The sequence below is a fragment of the Halichoeres trimaculatus genome, unplaced genomic scaffold, assembly GCF_033239565.1.
Source record: "Halichoeres trimaculatus isolate MK-OKI-2021-1 unplaced genomic scaffold, fHalTri1.1 fHalTri1_scaffold_18, whole genome shotgun sequence".
Classification (NCBI taxonomy): domain Eukaryota; kingdom Metazoa; phylum Chordata; class Actinopteri; order Labriformes; family Labridae; genus Halichoeres; species Halichoeres trimaculatus.
This window is the reverse complement of record NW_027437196.1, coordinates 22302455-22321125: the sequence shown is the minus strand read 5'-3', so window position 1 is coordinate 22321125 and position 18671 is coordinate 22302455. Positions and strand designations below refer to the sequence as shown.

At 40.5% G+C, this 18671-nt stretch overlaps 1 protein-coding gene across 1 annotated transcript; it reads left to right on the top strand.

The window, feature by feature from the left end:
* Positions 1-4414: 4414 nt before the first annotated feature.
* On the top strand, positions 4415-18086 carry LOC141807284 (leukocyte elastase inhibitor A-like). Its single transcript, XM_074693175.1, has 10 exons — positions 4415-4475; positions 8513-8697; positions 9717-9797; positions 10363-10497; positions 11505-11622; positions 13638-13780; positions 14250-14327; positions 15465-15554; positions 15632-15803; positions 15889-18086. The coding sequence occupies exons 2-10, from the start codon at positions 8518-8520 to the stop codon at positions 16119-16121; spliced, it is 1230 nt and encodes a 409-aa protein (XP_074549276.1). The 5' UTR covers positions 4415-4475; positions 8513-8517; the 3' UTR covers positions 16122-18086.
* Positions 18087-18671: the final 585 nt, after the last annotated feature.

Below are 18671 nucleotides of genomic sequence, written 5' to 3'. Positions count from 1 at the left end.
CTTCCCCTGCATGGACATGTCCAGGAGCGATGCAACTGCCATCACTCCAGGGCTCATTCTGTGGTGGAGCAAGCTTTAGGGGTGATGAAGGCAAGATGGAGGGCCTCATTTTTCAGAGCCCCTGGAGGTCAGCCCAGCTTTTGCCCCTGACATCATTGCGCGCTGTGCATTCCTCCACAATCTATGCCTCACTAATAATCATGAGATTGAGATGGATGACAATATTATCCCTGACTGTGAACGGCAGGATCCCCATCAACACCCAGCAGGAAGACAAGAGACAAGTGGCCGCCACATCAGGGACAGGATGGCTGCAGCTCTTTCAGTCCCTGATCTCCTCCCACAGCACCTACAGGAGCATGATTACATTTGAACCCCCCTTTTCACAAATGTGTTTTTTTTTTCTGTTGTTGTTGTATTGCACTTATTTGTTTTCATTCACCCAAAATAAATTGGTGTGGAAAAAATGACTGAAATAATTGTGTTTAATTCAACTCAAAATTGCTGGTCCATAAGAAAAAATATATTGATGTAAACAAAACACAACTGGAAATTCTTAAGCCAAATATAAATACAAAAAATCCAGCATTAACATTTGGAATGGACAAAATGCAGCAGGAGGCTTCATTTTGTCCACCTTTTTCTCAAAAGCTTTTAAAAATCTTTCATTCTGAGCTGCCTCTCCTCTTTTTCTGCCTCCTGGCAAAGAAATTCCATTAAGCAGTCAGATTTTTGTTTTGATGACTGTGGAGCAGGTGAAGGAGCAGGTGTGGCAGTAGGTGAAGGAGCAGGTGTGGCAGTAGGTGAAGGAGCAGGTGTGGCAGTAGGTGAAGGAGCAGGTGTGGCAGTAGGTGAAGGAGCAGGGGTGGCAGTAGGTGAAGGAGCAGGGGTGGCAGTAGGTGAAGGAGCAGGTGTGGCAGCAGGTGAAGGAGCAGGGGTGGCAGTAGGTGAAGGAGCAGGTGTGGCAGTAGGTGAAGGAGCAGGTGTGGCAGCAGGTGTGGCAGCAGGTGAAGGAGCAGGTGTGTCAGCAGGTGAAGGAGTGGACATGGATGATATTGGGCTTGGGGGCCTGATGGTGACAGGAGAAGGACAGTGGCTGTATGAGGTGGAGGGTGCTTGGTCATCCGTAGTAGGGGAAAGTATGGTGGGGTCTGGCAAGCATGATATTATCAACACCTGGGAAGAAATGGTGAGTCGTGAGCTGAGGACCTTATGAAGGTAAGCATATAGGGCCAGGTACTAGCTGTCTCCTCCCTTTGGTCAGTACCTGACCCAGTCCTTGGCTTTCTCAGTTCCTGTGGGTAAATAAGTGAACTTACGTTAGGTCTTACCCATCAACAACATCAATCTTTGGCCACAGACAAAGTGATTCACCTTATATTTCTTTTTTAAATTCTCCCACTTTTTAGATGCCTGTTTTGGGGTGACTTTCCCCTCGAGCCCCATCTCCTTGATCAAAAACCTAAGACACAACAGAAGTGAAGGAGAAACTTTTTCTTCTAAAATGACACTTAGATTGAGACAGAGCAAACAATAACACACATGCATTTCATTGAGATAGGGCATAGACTTACTCCAGTGCCTCTTTTGCAGGATTTCTTTTTTTTTGGTGAACCGATATTCTCCACTGTCACTGTAAAATCATTAAATAAGAAGCCATTACAATGACAGAGCTACAGCATACTTAAAGGTCCCATATTATGCAAAAATCACTTTATCAAGTCTTTTAGTGAAATTTGTGGGTCTTTGGCTTTCCTCCCAGCCCACAAAATGTGATAATTAATGACAAAACCTGCACTTAGTAGTGCTTGTGAATATAAAAACCTGACCTAAAACGAGCTGTATGGAATTTCCAGGGTTTGCCGACGTCAGCAAGTCCCTATTTTGAATAATCAGGAGCAAGTCTGACCTGATTGGTCCACAGGAGCAAATACCCCCGAAACCCTTCCCCGCCCACTCCTCTCCCCGCATCTGGGGAGAAATCTCTCAAGCAACGGGGAGAGGAGTGTGGCTGTTTTTGGATGTAAACAACCACATAGTTCCATATACAAGCTTCCCATCTCGAAAGAAGACAAGACTAAAGCCTGGCTCACGCTACAGGATTTTTAAAAATCTTAAAAGATTCTGAAATCGGGCTGTATCTCACACATAAGGAGAATCTTCACAGATCATATTCTCTTAAATCTTAAGCACACTCTCGCAACAAGATTTGAAAATACTGACCAGCACACACTACAGGATTTCACCAAGATTATTTGACCAGAGAGAGTGATGGACCACATGTGCTCAGTTGTTTGATCTGAGGTTTTTAGCGCACTGGTGGGACAGGAGGAGAGAGAAGCAGTGCTGTCTGCAGCGATGCCTTTCATCCATTACGCGCACACCGAGGGACAGAGGTGAAACTGTTGCTGTATCAGTCAATAAGTACTGATAAAACAACAGTTTGTTACTGTATGAAAATGGTTATGTGTTATTCTCAAGGGCATTATTGAACTGGCTCAAGTGGGCCAGTGGAGCGCACAGTCAGCTGACCCGGAGCCTTTCAGTTGCACTTTGAGCCTGCGTTTGTTGTCTGCTGTCCGGTCTCTTGTAAGGGGGCTCTCTCTCTCTCTCTTGGCTGTTGTCATCCCCAGTGAGAATGAATGTTGTAATCATTCAGATAAATATCAAACATGTTTGAAAATTATCGGGGCTGCTCCAACGAGTCTGTGAGACGATTGTGGGGCTAAAGATTCATCTGTCCACCGCTCACATTAGAAGATAATCTTGCCCGAATGTTGGCACATTTCCCTCATTTATGAGGGAAATGTGCCAGCTACACTCAGTAAAACTGTGCATGTGTGTGCTTGTCACTTCACTGCAGACTGCTTTTCCAACTTTGGACAGTACAACAGAAGGCTATCGAATGGACTGGTCCTGAATCCAGGTGCAATACCAACCATCTGCCAACAAACCTCGAGCCCTGGAAATGTGAGTATTTTAAATGCTGTGTTCTGTGGAGCAGATGTTAGAGCTTTTCCTCAGTCTCCCCCCTGTCTCTGTTAGCTTCAGGATGCTAACTTTAGCTGTGGTTAGCCTGTTGTTTTAGCCTGTAATGTTACGGTAAACGAGCTTTGCTGTTTTCTAAACATTGTGCACTCGGAGCTCGTGGCATCGCTGTAGAAAAGGAGCATAGTATGGGACCTTTAAGCCAGTTTCCCACTGAGTTGCTCAAGTATGTATCCAGTGGTCTTCATCTTACACAGTTCTGGTGTAAACGACGGGGCAGAGTGGGAGGCTACATTCCACAAATTAAGTGAGGCAATGTGGTTCGGTGCGTGAGATAGCAGTTGGTTATGTGCTGAGACAAGGTCCTCAGGTGTCATGTTGGTACATGTGTGGTTGAGCTCTGCTTCCAGAGTGTTCAGAAGAACAGGTAGACTGATGCATTTTAGGTTTCTGTAAGCAACGGTGCATTTAGGTTAGATGACAATGTGACTGTGCTGGGGCTCCAATATTGAAAAGAATAGCTATGAAATCAAGGCTATGTAGAGCCAGGGCAGCAACAGACAATGTCAGGAGTGCGGCCTTTGTTGTGTTTCGGGAAATGAACATGATGAAATTCAAGGGAAGAAAGGAGGGTCAAGAAATCAGCAGCACTTAACACTTTGAATTCATGGATGTTGATGTCACCAATCAGCAATATTGATGGATACGAGGAACCAATGGACGTGATGAGCTCTGACAGTTCAGAGATGCAGACTAATGATGCTGTGGTTGTAGTGATGTGTCATGCTCAAAAGATGCGGCACTAAGAGCTGATGCTTTGTCCTGAATCAGAAGAGTTGAGTTGAGTCGGGTGAGATCTGGCTCCCAACTGTTTTCCTGTTCTCAGCTCTCACTCAGTTGCTTAGCTCTGCTTGCCACCAAACTTTGTTTTGATTGCCAGGTAAAAAAATGTGGCATGAGGAATTATAACATTATGTGACAGCAGTGAGGGGGCACTCAGTCGGGTATCATGAAAACACTTGTGTATGAGGGACACTCGCAAACAAAACAGCATCTGGCTGCAGTTTAATGACATTACACTGTTTGAATACTAAGTTTGGTTCTGTTGTGTGGTTTGTGTGTAGTGCTTTGTTTATTAGTTTTTTTTGTTTGTTTTTTGTGCAAAATATTTTTATTAAATGTTGAACAAAATTAAGAATGCCTGATTTTTTAACAGAGCAAATGCACACAAGGCAATTGGGGCAATTATGAGGCTTCTCATAAAAACACTGAATGCAAAAGGGTTTATCAATACACAGATAATTTACACAGTTTGGGAGCCAAAAGAGCCAGTTCTTTTTTGGGTGCCGTGTCAAAAAAGCCAAGTACCTGGATAGTGGCTAACTTCCCCTCGCCAGTGTCTGGGTGTGTCCAGGAGATGAAACAGAGGGAGTCTGCTTCCACTGAGTCATTCAGGATCGATCTCTGTCTGCAGGAGCAATCCGACAGTAAGTACAGAACATGCATTAAGAGCTGAGTTTAAAACTAGATTAACATGAAGACTTCAAGTTTAACACTAGTTCATGCAGCTTTTTAGCTGATCAGTTAAAGGAGAGGGATCTGTGTTATTTTACTAAATGTGTCTGAATGAGTTCAGATTTATTTCTGAATGAAACATGATAGTGAGGAGAAAGGACTTGTCAGCATATGTTGGGCTGTGATGGTGATGTTAGACGACACTGCTGGGTTTTAAAATCAAACACAAACAGAGTTGTTTCAGTGTTTGCAAAAGATGGTTTGAAAACAGAGCCAAGATGGAAACGTGTGATTCACTGCTGTGCTCAAAACATGCTTTATGTGTTGATACAAGATTGTGTTACATCTTAATAGAGATATTTCCTGCCTCCTCTCCTCCTTTTAATATTTGAGGTTTATAGCAGATTGAAGTGCTCTCAAAGCACTTCAATCTGCTAAGCTCATTGTCTTTATCTACAATACATGCCTGAGGCAGGATGTGTCACATCCGGCCTCTTTCAGTTTCTCTTTGTTTTTGTTCGTCAGATCTTTTGATGAACTGAAGCAGCAGCAACTTCAATAGAAATGGCAAAATAACAGCTCCTGTTTTAAAATGTTTCACTCAATTTTCAGTTTTACAAGTCCCATATTATGCTCCCTTTCTGCAGTGTAATATGAATCATTGATGTCTTCATGAAATGATAGTAACGTGTTTTGGTCCAAAAAGCCAATAAATCAAGCACAGCAGCATTGTTTCCAGGCTCTCATAGCCCCTCTGTTCAGAACGCTCTGATTTAGTGGGCGTGGCCTTCATATGTAAATGAGCCACTGCTGATACCGCCCTGCTCTTCTGTGTCACTGAAAGCGGCGCCATGAGCTCTGAGTGCACAATGTTTAGAAAACAGCAAATCTTGTTTACTGAAACATTACAGGCCAAAACAACAGGCTAACCACAGCTAAAGTTAGCATCCTGAAGCTAACACAGGGACAGGGGGAAAACTGAGGAAAAGCTCTAACATCTGCTCCACAGAACACAGCATTTAAAATACTTGCATTTTCAGGGTCTGAGGTTTTTTTGGCGGATGGTTGGTAATGTGCCTGGATTCAGGACCAGTCTATTCGCTAGCCCTCTGTTGTACTGTCCAAAGTTGGAAAAGCAGTCGGCCGTGACGTGACTAGCACACATGCACAGTTTTACTGAGTGTAGCTGGCACATTTCCTTGATAAATGAACTCTAGCCTCTTAGTCTTGTCTTCTTCCGAGAGGTGAAGTTTGTGCATGGAACTATGTGGCTGTTTACAGTCAAAAACAGCCACACTCATCTCCCCGCATCTGGAGAGATTTCTCTCCAGATGCGGGGAGATGAGTGGGCGGGGAGGGGGTTCGGGGGTATTTGCTCTGGTGGACCAATCAGGTCAGATTTGCTCCTGAATATTCAAAAAAGGGAATCGCTGTCGTCGGTAAACCCCGAAAATTCCAAACAGCTCGTTTTAGGTCAGGATTTTACATTAACAAGCACTACTGAGTGCAGATTTTGTCATTAAATATCACATTTTGTGGGCTGAGAGGAAAGCTAAGACCCAAAAATTTAACTGAAAGACTTGATAAAGTGATTTTTGCATAAAATGGGACCTTTAACATCAGGCTATCTCTATTCCTGGAGAAGGCTTTATGCCTAAGAGGTTGTGGTACTTCGCTTGGAGTATTAGTTTTAAAAAGGCATAAGTGTGCTGTTGTCTTCTCCATTCAAAAAGATTTTGTGTTATTGTGAATCTTAAGAAGTCTCTATAGTTGAGGTGTGCTCTGTTGTTTGTTAATGATTTTGTGTTTTGTATTGATCAGAAACCGCCCTGCAGAATGACCTATCACCTGCACAAAAGCCTGAAAACAGAGGGATGAACAAACCATACATGGACACATCAAGCCCTGGATGCATAAACTGCTTTGTTCCTGTTTTTCTAATTCCTGCCAGCTGAGCAGATTATGCTGTTCAAGAGCGTAAACAAAGACTAATTAATTTGACTTTGGACCATATTTTGTAGCTGGATTTGCCTTGATTTTTTTTCTCAAGATTAATTTTATTATTGTTTTGGTAAAAGTGATATTGTTGGGCAATATCTGAATTTGCACTTTACTGTTTTTTAAAAATATTTTAGTCTATTTGATGTTCATGCTATTTTTGATTAAATAATAACAAATCTGAAGTTACTCACCAATTACTCAGTGCTTGAGTAGTTTTGTTCACTGAATACTTACTCTTACTCAAGTATTTATTTGGAGGACCACTTTTTACTTTTACTTCAGTCTTATTATTCAAAAATAATTACTCTGACTTGATTACAGTTTAAATAAATGCTACTCCTTCCACCTCTGGACACTCTTTGATAGGAGCTTAGGGTTCATAAATGAAGGGATGAATGAATGTCATCTGACCACATGTGAAACATGAGTCACTCCCACCTCCCTGTTGGACTGAAAAAGAGAATGACTTCTACTAAATGTCACTTTTCTCAAGGCTGTTGTAATCAAGTAAGAACTGGTGAGGAAATTCTGGTGTCAGAAACAAAAAAGCAAGGCCACCTGGGAAGTCTCCTATTTAGTTCTGACCCTTCAACAGAGAGTGTCCTCTTTATGAAACACAGGTGAGGACCACAGATTAATACAAATGTGTGTGTTTAGAAAAAATGTAAATACAATCCTTTATTTTCACATCAACATTTTTTGTCAAAACAACATTAATAATATAATTTAACAAAAATTGAGAAGTATAAAAAAAAACACCCTGGAGGTCATAAACTAAAATGGGACACCCAGACACCCACTATAATCATCCATGCAGGTACAGCCACAGCCTCTTGCACTGTCTAGATGTGATTAAATCTGAACTGTTACTGAGCAGCATCTCTTTACTGAGCAGAGAATTTTGTTGTTGTTGTTGTTGTTGTTGTTGTTTTTAACAGAAGCTTAAACCCAAAACTAAAGACCAAAAAGAAACACCATAGTAACAGTAATAAAGATGGGACTTCACCTACAATAACTAATTTAAAGTTTAACTAAGGCGACATAAACTAAAGATCCCTAAGAAAGAAAAATACAGAGCACACGACAAAAAAGCAAGACACCACAGGCAAACTGTTATGAAAAGCAAAAATTTTAGCCACTGACTTTAACCACACTTCACAGTTATGATAAATGCAGCAAACAATTCAGTTCCTCGGCTATTTGTGTCCTTGTGACGTTACTCTGCTCGTAATTCCCTGACCCTGAATTGACTAGACTTGTTGAGATGCCTGTAAACCCCCTGGGTCTAAAATAAGTAGTTAGTAGACTCATGGTAAGACGTTTTTGCACGGTACAGCCCTTCTACACCTCTGCTTTGTTTAAAGTGACAGTCGAGAGGTGCGCTCGCGGTGGTGCTGTCATGGATCACACGCCATGTCCGCGTGATTGTGCACGTGCATGCAGTAACCCATGCCGAAGCCCACCTTTCCAAGAGGCGCCAAAGCAGAGAAGTGAATCGTGCTCAAGCACAGCTCGGTTGCGGTCATAATGGCCATTCAAATAGCACGGCACAGTTTGCCTGTGTGACAGAGACCCTAAAGAGGTGGGAGGAGACTGATCTGAGAAACAGTGAGTGAGTAGACACGAGAGCAGCATTCCTGGAAGCCTTGTCCCAGACCAACGCCCTCTAATGGGACTTCACTCACTGGTAGGACATTGCAGCAGCTCAGACTTCTTTGAAACTTTACATCACCAGAGTTTAATAAAAGAAAAAAAAAAGACAAGGCTTAAAGAAGACACTGAGGATAGTTCTGAAACAGTTCATGAAGCTTAAATAAAAAAAAATCAACCATCCTCTATTTATTTCCTTGTTTCTCTCCTACACATTGGTTGGAGGGCCTAGGATGCAAGTGAACCATGCAAGTTGAGAATGGGAGAATGAAAAAGCTGTTGTTCTTTTCAACAGGAAACGGTGTGACCTTGTAGATAAAACCAAATACTAAAGCTAATATTTCTCTTCTTTTTACAGACACCATGGCTGAGCCGTCTCTGTCTCTGGCCAAGGCCAACTCTGTCTTCAACCTGGCTCTGTACAAGACGCTGAGTGAGAGGAATAAGACGGCCAATATCTTTTACTCTCCTTTCAGCATCTCCTCAGCACTGGCCATGGTGTTACTGGGAGCCCGAGGAAACACAGCAGAGGAGATAGCCAGGGTACAGCACACACACTTTAACATGCTTTAACACATTCAGCATAATGTTGTTCATTGGATTTAAAGTGGAAACTTACAACTGCTGCAGAAATCACAGGGCACATGTTGACTCAGGTTTCATGTTCTGTTGTGTGCACACAGATACTATTAACACTTAGAGCGCTGTATGTTCACTGCTATTTCCTTGTTGAAGAGGATCAGGGGAACTGAAAAATTAATTTGGACTAACTAATTTTTAAAAAAGATTTATTCTGTCTTTAAAATCAGAAGTGATGACATTCAGAGGTTTAAGTTTGTTTTTCTTAGAGACCTCCATAAACTCCTTTAAGTGTCTTTAGTCTTCTTTTGTAGTTTCCACTTTCACTTAGTCACTTTATACTACTCCTGCTGCTCCAAAGAGACCTCAATAGATGCACCAGAGCTAACATATGTAACCTCAGACCACATAACTTGAGGTTTTGAAGAGGAATAATTTTAGCACACCTTCTGTTTTTCATAATTGAATCACTCAACTTTTGTTTAATCAAGTTAAACCAAGTACTTATATTTCAGTGTCTTACTTGCCTCATTCACACGTGAGTCTGTCATCTATGGATTAGAGTGTTGACATGGACAGTGTCTCTATCGTCTCTGTACTTCACCTTGGCTTCCATGTCATGTGATTAACCCCTAGCCTTCTGCATTCTTTACAGTTCAGTACAAAAAAGAAATGGAATCCAACAGAGTCCCATGTATTTTTTCAAATTTGTCTACTCATTTGTTTGGTATTAACGAAACAAAACAAACACAACAAATCATACAAAAAAAAGTAAATTTGGTGTGTCTAGATTTTTCTGTACTGACTCCTGCTTTGAATTTTCAACTATTCTACACTCTAATGGATAAAATGATGATGATGTTATTCCAAAATTCCCTCAACTAGTGCAGCAGTTGGTCCTTTTGAATAAACAAACAAAAACACAAATGAGACATATTCTGAACTAATTAATCATACTGATGATAAACCACTTCTGCTCTCAGGTCCTGGGCTTCAGTAAAGAAGACCTGGAGTCTGCAGGACAGCAGAGTCAGCTAATGCAGGAGAAACAAAGGCGGAAGCAGGTGAGACCAGCAGATTGTCAGATTGTCTGTGCAAGGTGAAGACAAAGACAGAGAATTTATTACAGAATTTGGATGGATGAAGTATAATGTGCAGTCTAAAGCCTGTAATTCTAAATTTCTCTTGGTTCCTGAGGTACATCATGACTAACTGTTGGTTCAGTGTGCTGGGAGGCCTTTGTTAAACTCCTAAGAACTTTTTCATGTTATTGTAAAACATTCAAAGGCTTATTTTTGTTCTGTTTTTGGTCAGTGTCCACATTGTATTTATGCTGCAGATGGTTCAACATATTAAAAACACCAAAAACAAGAGGCACCATCAGGTGGTGCTGTTTGGTACTGCAGCTACATCAAATTATTTTCACATAGCTATTCACTCATTATCTCTTAACCAGCACATTAGCATTGGCAGTATATAAAATAATAAAGGTAACACTGCATTATTTTTTTATGAAACTCTGCCAGGTTTATTAATCATGTTGGAGTAGCTCTCATCATTTTGAGTAGTAGTAGTGGTAAGAGTATATTGCATGTCCTCTATGACCCTTTGCAATACCTGCCTTCACAGTCTGGTGTCCCACCTGCTGATGATCTTCACGCCAAGTTTGGCAGGCTGCTGAGTGAGCTCAACAAGAAAGATGCCCCGTATGCCCTAAGTATCGCCAACAGGCTGTACGGGGAGCAGACCTTCCTGTTTTTTCAGGTGTGTTCAGGTTACCTGGGTTATTATGGAGGGAGTTCATGCACAGCAAATTCAGCGGTGTCAAAATTCCAGTGTGAAACCAGTTCAGTGTTGAATTCTAGGTGTTTTTTTTGAGGTATTTAGCTCTGTGCTGGTGTGATACTACTGCGGGGGTTACTTTGCGGTATTGATAAAAAATAACACCACACAGTGTTACTTTAAACTCTCCTCACTCATGGTTGCAATAATCATGTGTTTGGCAATAACCTGTACTTTGATCTGCACTGTTGACCCAGTGACCCAGTTGTTTGTAAGCAAAACGAGTGGGCTGTTCATAACTTTTAATTCAATCAAAGTGAAACTGAAGATTTTTGGCAAAAACTGCAGTGTTTTAAAATTGGAGGGAGGGATTTCACTCAAATGATTTGAGTCATGATGAACTAAATAAAAGGTTTAAGTAGGTTCAACTTGGATTCTAAAATAATTGATCAAAAAACGGTTTACTTCTTCCAGAGGTTCCCATATAAACACCAGAGCAGTTGATTAGAAAACTGGATCACATGGTTTGTGGAATTTGCAATGTGGAAAGAGGAACAGGAGCTCTGTCAGTTATTGTGATGAAGAAATGCAACATGGCTGTGAGCTTCATAAGTTTAGCCTGAGACAGACCCTGTTTTTTTCCCTAAAAAGGAATTGAGAAACAATATTGAAAAGACAGAAAGGCGTGACCCATCAGACATGCTGTGTGAGGTTGGCTGGCTGACTCTAAAGTGTCCTGTGACTGAGACATTTTATGGTATTTGGGAGAAGTGTTTCCTGATAACCAGTGTGATACATGAAAGGAAAATGATGTATCAATAAATGAAACAGACTGTCCTGTAAATTCTTATTCACCCCATTGAGAGGAAAAACTCAGTGACAAATGAAATTGATAAGGATTTAAAAGCCTTCCTGGAAATTTCTACAGTTTTATAAACGTTATTACTTGTGGTGATGTTAGTATTCGATCATGATTTGTGTGATTTCAGGAGTTTATAAAAGAGGTTGAAAAGAACTACAAGGCTGCACTGGAGTTGGTGGACTTCAAGTATAATAAGGAGGAGGCCCGGGTCAAGATCAACACCTGGGTGGAGGAGAAGACACAAGGTACATGTAGAAAGTTATTCATTGGATGAATTTGCTTATGTGGCTGCATGGTGGCAGTAACTTCTGCGTTTGTTTTTTTCTTTCATGCATAGCAACGCAGTTTTCGTGTTTGTTTTTGAGCTTGTTGTCGTCATTAACTTTTAACTCTGGGCTGCCCACCCGCCTCGTGAATGTCTTGGTTAACAGCAGTGCCAACGTAAAGGCCGCAGGGATATGTATGCAGTTATGTGAGCAGGGACAGTAACATTGTTCGAAAAGGACCTTTTTTTGTACATAAAAGGGAGTATTGATGGGCCTTATATATATATATTCAATCACAACATTTCACAACCTCTTTCTACGACAGAGGATTAGGAAAAGATTAGGAAAAGAAAGTTAATTTATGAGATTAATCTCATAAATTTTTAAGAAAAAAATCCTATATTTAAGAGAATAAAGACATGTCTATGCCTATAGGCTTTCAGGAGAGTGCCTGTACAAAAATGATGATGATAGAGCATCTTGTGGAGTTATTCATTTGTACAGGTTTCACAAATAAGGCCCTAATTTAATCTTTATGTACATCAGCATAATTATAATAATTGTCATTTTACTTATTATGATGTTATGCTGATGTTGTGTACTACTTTTTCAAGGTTCTTGAGCACCTTCAAAAGGCAGCTAAGAAACTGGGGCTTTGTCAAGAACTCCGGTAGAGTGAGAAAAGTATTCACAGATTTGGCTTTCCCCATAAACTGTATAAAACATGGACTTAGTCGACTTAGTTCCTGATACCTTAAACTGAAGCCAATCTGTGTGCCCAGCCGCTTTGTATATGACGTGGGCTTTGAGCTTCCTCCCTGACAACCTGCCTGTCTGTCAGTCGCATGACCTGAGCTATGTCTCTGATTGGACAATCAAATGATCCTAATATCTTCCAAACCATGGAGTTAGAAAAAAATCACCCACCATACTGTGTGTGCCGATGGCAAAATCAATGCAAGCTGTTTTTTGAACCACACTGGTGGTATCAGTGACGTGGGTATTATGGCTCCAAAACCATACAATGGTACAAGGCAGAGCCCTGCTGTCTATTCTATATTCAGTATATGTATAGGGTATGTTTTTATGGTAAACGGGCAACCCAACTTTACAGCAACAAGCATACACAAATCTCTACCTGGTTTGTGGGTACTCGTCCTTCCAGAAGCAACTTTCTACTCAGCAACACTGGGCATCGCTCGATCAAGGTTTCTGTCAAAGAGGTCTGTTTCAGGTCCAAAGAAGAAGAAATATGACACCAATTTCAATACAACCTGGTGCAAGTCTTTTTTTTTCTTGCTGCAGAACCATGTAAATATTAAACACACCTTTTGCAAGGTTTGTTGGTCAGATTTCAGCCTAGAACACAGAGGTTAAATGATGTTGGTAGACATGTTAACTGTACGAAGCACAGACAAATCTTGAGGGAGGGATCTCCCTCTTTTCCAGGGTCTAATGTTGACAGCTATGCTCAGAACTACACAGATCGTTGTTCTTTATCTCACTTTTTACCACATCTCTGTGATCTCTACACAAGAATGTAAACCAACAGACAAAACTGAACCACACTGATCTGATGGATGGTTGAACCAAAACAGCCAAGAGAACTAAGACCAAGAGAATAAACTTTGATTTTACTGAACTTTCAAAGGGATACAAAATAGTGTTGTGTTTCCCCTCTGCTACATCATCATCCTGTCCAGGATATGGAGAATGCTCATTAATAGCTGATGATAAGAGTCATTGCTTCAACAAACAAGAACAAATCATCTAAACAACATAAAAACAAACCATGTGACCCAGTTTTCTAATCAACTAATCCAACACATGCCCTCGTTTTCTTTTTTGGGTGTCTTAACCATTCACATCTCTTCTGTAAAAGCTCTATTAATGTAGTATTTGAAGGTTTAGGAATAAAATATCTTTTCTTTTCAGAGCCCATGTGTCTTCACTGTATTCTAACTAACACTTCTTCTGCCATCTCTGCTCACCAGGTAACATTAAGGACCTGCTGGCCTCGGACGACCTGGACGATAGGACCAAGCTTGTGCTGGTCAACGCCATCTACTTCAACGCAGTGTGGGAATCACCGTTTGATCGGGACGAAACTGTTGATTTTACTTTTAGACTGAATAAGGTAAGAACAAACACCAAGAGCAATTAAAAGACAAAAACTAATGAACTTCAGCAGCAGCATTAAATATGAACAAGTTTAATTTGGTGAATCTTTTCTATGATGCCTAAGAAATCCAGAAAGAGAAATACAAATGTTTACATTTAGCTGACAGAAAATAAGTTTAAAGCCACACTTGTGATGTTTTACAGCTCATAGCGTCAGGTAGATCAGGTAAGAATGTAAACATTGTCTGCAGCCGGACTTTGGGTTTAATTTGCACAAATTAAGGTTTTAGTTTCCCTTTGAAAAGTCATCTCAGTAAAATAGTCCATCAATTGTGCGATGGATCTCCTACTTTCCATAAAGAAGAATCCCATCCAGGTTGGAAACATCTTAACTTACTGGTTTATTATTCATTGTGTATCTCAGTTTTGGAGCATGGGGTAAAGCTCTTAACAGGACTGTGCTTTCTTTGTTTTCTCCTTTATAGAACAACACCAAAAAGGTGAAGATGATGTGCCAGACAGAGGAGTTCTCTCACTGCTACATACCTGAGGTCAAACTCAAGGTAACAGCCATGAAAAAAAATGTCACTATTTTGGATTAGTCCAGATACACTGCTAAGGAAAAGTGCAGGAACTTTTAACTTGGTGGCACATTTAAAAAGGAGTCCAAAAGCCATTAACCATTTATTCATTGACAGAAAGGTTTTATCAGGGAATGGATATATGAACTATTTTTTTATAATCAATAACGCATTGCGTAAAAGTGTGTTCATTTTCAGTGGGCATGAATTCAGAAGAAACAGGTGCATCCCAAATATTTCAGCATTGACATTTTTATATAACTTCATAGTCATTATAGCCTTTAGAAAAATGCCATTTGGGAGAGGTGAGGTATTGTGTTATAGGCCTGTTGGCCTAAGCTTTTGCCCTTGATGGCACTTTTGTGCCTTACATTAATTTTACTTTTATATTTTATGTAGCTTAGTCAGACAACTCACATTTGAATTTTTTATTTATCAGCAAATATATTTTTATGTTTGGCGTCCAGGCTCCAGCATCACTCATCACTCCTTGCAGAGAAGTTTCCCTCGCATAGCAGCATTAAGGGGGGGTGAACAAAAAATACTAAACACAACCCCCCCACCTCCACAACCCACCTACAGACTTAGCTTCTCCAATAGTTACCTTCTTTCCCCACCTCATAGGTCCAAGCACCTCCTGCCCCCTACTGATAACCAGCTCCTTACCCAAACACATATGCGCTATACAAAATAAATCAATTATTATTATTATTATTATTACTATTATTATTATTGTTATTATTATTATGATAATTATTATTATTACTTGTGAGATGTGATATGTGCAGTGCAGTGCAGCTAGAGTTATTTAAGCTGGCTCAACCTTCTTCTGCCTGAAATTCCTGTGGTTGCCACATCCCCTCTTTTTATAACTTGAAATAAAAAATTCAAAGTCAACTTTCTGAAAAATGAACCTTTGCACATTTGACGAGAATAGACAAAAATTTATTTGACTTTGATTTGAACTTAACAGTTTGAGGTTAGCCTTCATAAGCTGTACTGCAGGCAGTCAGCAGGGAGAGCTCTAAATGTTTGTTGTCTGTCCTTTTGAACAGTCTGTGTCCAGCACAAAGAAATCAGATTCCACTTTTATTTCGATTAAAATTTGTTTTTGGACAGGTTCTTGAAATGCCCTACAAAGATGGAGACCTCAGCATGATCATCCTCCTGCCTGAAGACATCGAGGACGACACCACAGGCCTGGAGAAGGTACAGGACCACACAGACACAAAGAGTAAACATTTCTCTCAATAACTGACTATTAATTATTGTTTAATCCATGTCAGCTAGAGAAGGAGCTTGACAAGTTTGAGGACTGGACTCGACCCGACAGGATGAAGTATGATAGGATGAATGTGAAGATTCCTAAATTCAAGCTGGCAGAGACGTACGACTTGAATGACGTCCTGCAGAAGATGGGCATGTCAGACGCTTTTACTTTCAGGAGTGATTTGTCTGGTAAGAAATTAAGTTATAAACCATATTTTATTTTTTTAATGAACTGTAATATTTATCATGTTGACTGCTCCCTCCTCTGGTGCAGGTATGTCTCCAGTCAAGGACCTGGTTGTGTCTAAAGTGGTCCACAAGGCGTTTGTAGAGGTGAACGAAGAGGGGACTGAAGCTGCTGCTGCCACCAGTGTTATCTGTCGTTTACTATCGGCCTGCCCTGAGGTTCCCATTTCCTTCATCGCTGACCACCCGTTCCTCTTCTTCATCAGACACAACCCCAGCAGCTCTGTCCTCTTTGCTGGTCGAGTCTGCTCCCCGGAGTAAACTCTTGGGACGTCCTGCAGAAGTGATGAAGCATCTCCTTTGAGAGTCACTTATTCATTTGGTTATTTGGTCTCTTTGTGTTCACTCTGCTTATCTAAGTCGTTTTATTTTTTTTGTTCATTTGCTGTTTTCTTTTCTTTTTCTTCATTGAGGTAATTTTTTTTTCACATTTTGTGATTGTTTTGGGTTTATATCAGAGTGCACTTTGTTTCTTTATTGTGTCTTGGGGCATGTTTGTCTGGGCCTGATCTAAAGGTTTGCGTGTATACAAACTTGTGTAAACTTGATAGGATAAGTGCTTAGCTGATTTAGCAACCGGGTGCACTGAGGATTGAGCCTGTCAAATGGGCAAAACAGTGTGTGCTATCCATTTAGTGTGTTTCTCTCGTGAATATGCAGAATATATGCAGATCATTTGAATGTGCAACATTTTGGGAGGGGGAGATGCAAACGTTATCATTTAGCCCCCGCAAAGTGATTTTGCAGACCTTAAACAGTTAGTGGCTGCTGTTTTTTGTGTCTATATTCAGCACATTAGAAGGGCACAGCATTACACACAGACAGCTGTGGTCAGCGAGGAGGCAGAGGCGCAGGGACAGACGGAGGAGAGAGAGAATATTCCATGCATGTTTCAAGATACTCGGACTGTCAGAAATACCAATATTGGAGACACACCATCTATCTAACAATGCCATTCTTAAGCTTTTGGATGATGGGAAATGATGGCCACCACATGCGGTAGAAATTAATGCTGCAGGACAGACATGGGCTAATCTAATTCAAACTGTTTTCTCAAGAGCCATTTAAGCTATGCTTTTTTAATGCAACTTAACGAAAGCAAAAAAAAACAAAAAAAAACAAACCTTGAATGAACTTGAATATCATGGCATGTTTTGTACCAAACAAAACTCAATTTTAAGAGCCACCAGAGAACAGGAAAACATACATATTTCAAAAAAATATTATAATAGAGCTCTTGACTTTGTCCCTTTTTTTCTTTTCCTCAAAACAAAATTCTCTAACTGGGCTTTATGTTTTCACCGACTGCGCTGGTCTCCACCCGTGGCAATGGTTCATCTCCTGCGCTCTCCTGAGAGCGCAGGGGATGAACCTCCCTCTTCATCAGCCAGTGGCTTAGTTGAAGAACCACTGCCACTGAATGACCTCCCAACTGTTGCCAGGGCATTGACAGTTATTGTCAGCCCAGACCCAGCACAGACCAGCTGCCTTGTGTGCGCAATGATGGCCTTAGTGTTGGGGCAGAGGGCATGCTCCACATTGGACACAGCTCTCACCTCATATGTAGCAGCCTGTAACTTCATCTGTCTGATTTCTCCAACTCTATGGCTTCAAACTTCATTTTTCTTTCACAGTCACTCTGCTCTCCCAAACTCTCAGCCAGTAGCACTTGCTAAATCCTCATCCAAATAGGGCAGTTTTGCATCTGTAATCAATCAAGCACGTAGTCTTAGTAGATCACCTACTCATAGAATGTGCAATTTTTTTGTTTGGACATGCAATTTAGTGCTCGTGGGATCCTTGTCCATCAGACCCTTTGCGTTGACTTCTTTTTCTGACCGTTCTGTGTGAACCCTGGTTATGTTGGTGTATGAAACTATCATTTGATCAGCAATTCAGACCCCACAGTGTGGCACAAACAACCATGCCAGATTAAAAGTCACTTAAATCATTTGATTTTCCATTCTAAAGCTGAGTTTGAACTTTACCAGGTGTTGTGGTCCAGTACAGAGTGTGTTTTAGTATAAAATCATTATCTAATCAGATTGAAACAGTCTGAGCTGCAGTTCAACCGGTACACATTATTTCAGCAACAATGGAGCTTATTGAACACATATTGACACATATCTGCAAATAATCTAGTTTATCATCCATAATGTGATATTTAAATGACGGCACACTTGTTAGCCCAGAGGTATATCTGACTGTGAGGTTACTGCTTTTGAAAATAAAAAGGAAAACATGTATTTTGTTTGTGATTTACTTTTGAAAGCGTTCTTTTTGTTGGTAATTGCTCCTGATTTTATGCAGTACTTTTTGTAATCATTGATGCCTTAGACTGTGCTCATCCAACCTGTAGATTAACACCTGAATTACTAAATAACAACGGAGCCAAAATACAAATCTGACTAACTTTGTAGTCACAATATCATCATCTGAGGTAAACTTTAGAAAGGTTTACTGTAAGAATTCTGTGATTTAATAATCCATAGAATTATTTTACTTATCAAGCCTCAATGTTTGAAGACCGCTACATCAATTACTCTGGAGTTCTTTTAACCAGTGTACAGAAGCCGTTCATTTCAACCACATAAAGACAGAAAGCAATTTCTTTCTAAATGAGAAGTTTATTTACTAACTCAAAGAAGGAATATGTGCATGAATAAATGAACAGGTGAAAAATGTGAAAGGATAAGTGCATACATGAAAAGAGATAGGCTACTGATTGTAACCAACCAAAATAAATGGGAATAAAGGATATAAACCACCCACCTAACCTATTAACCTAACCCACCCTCAAGTCTCTGTGGC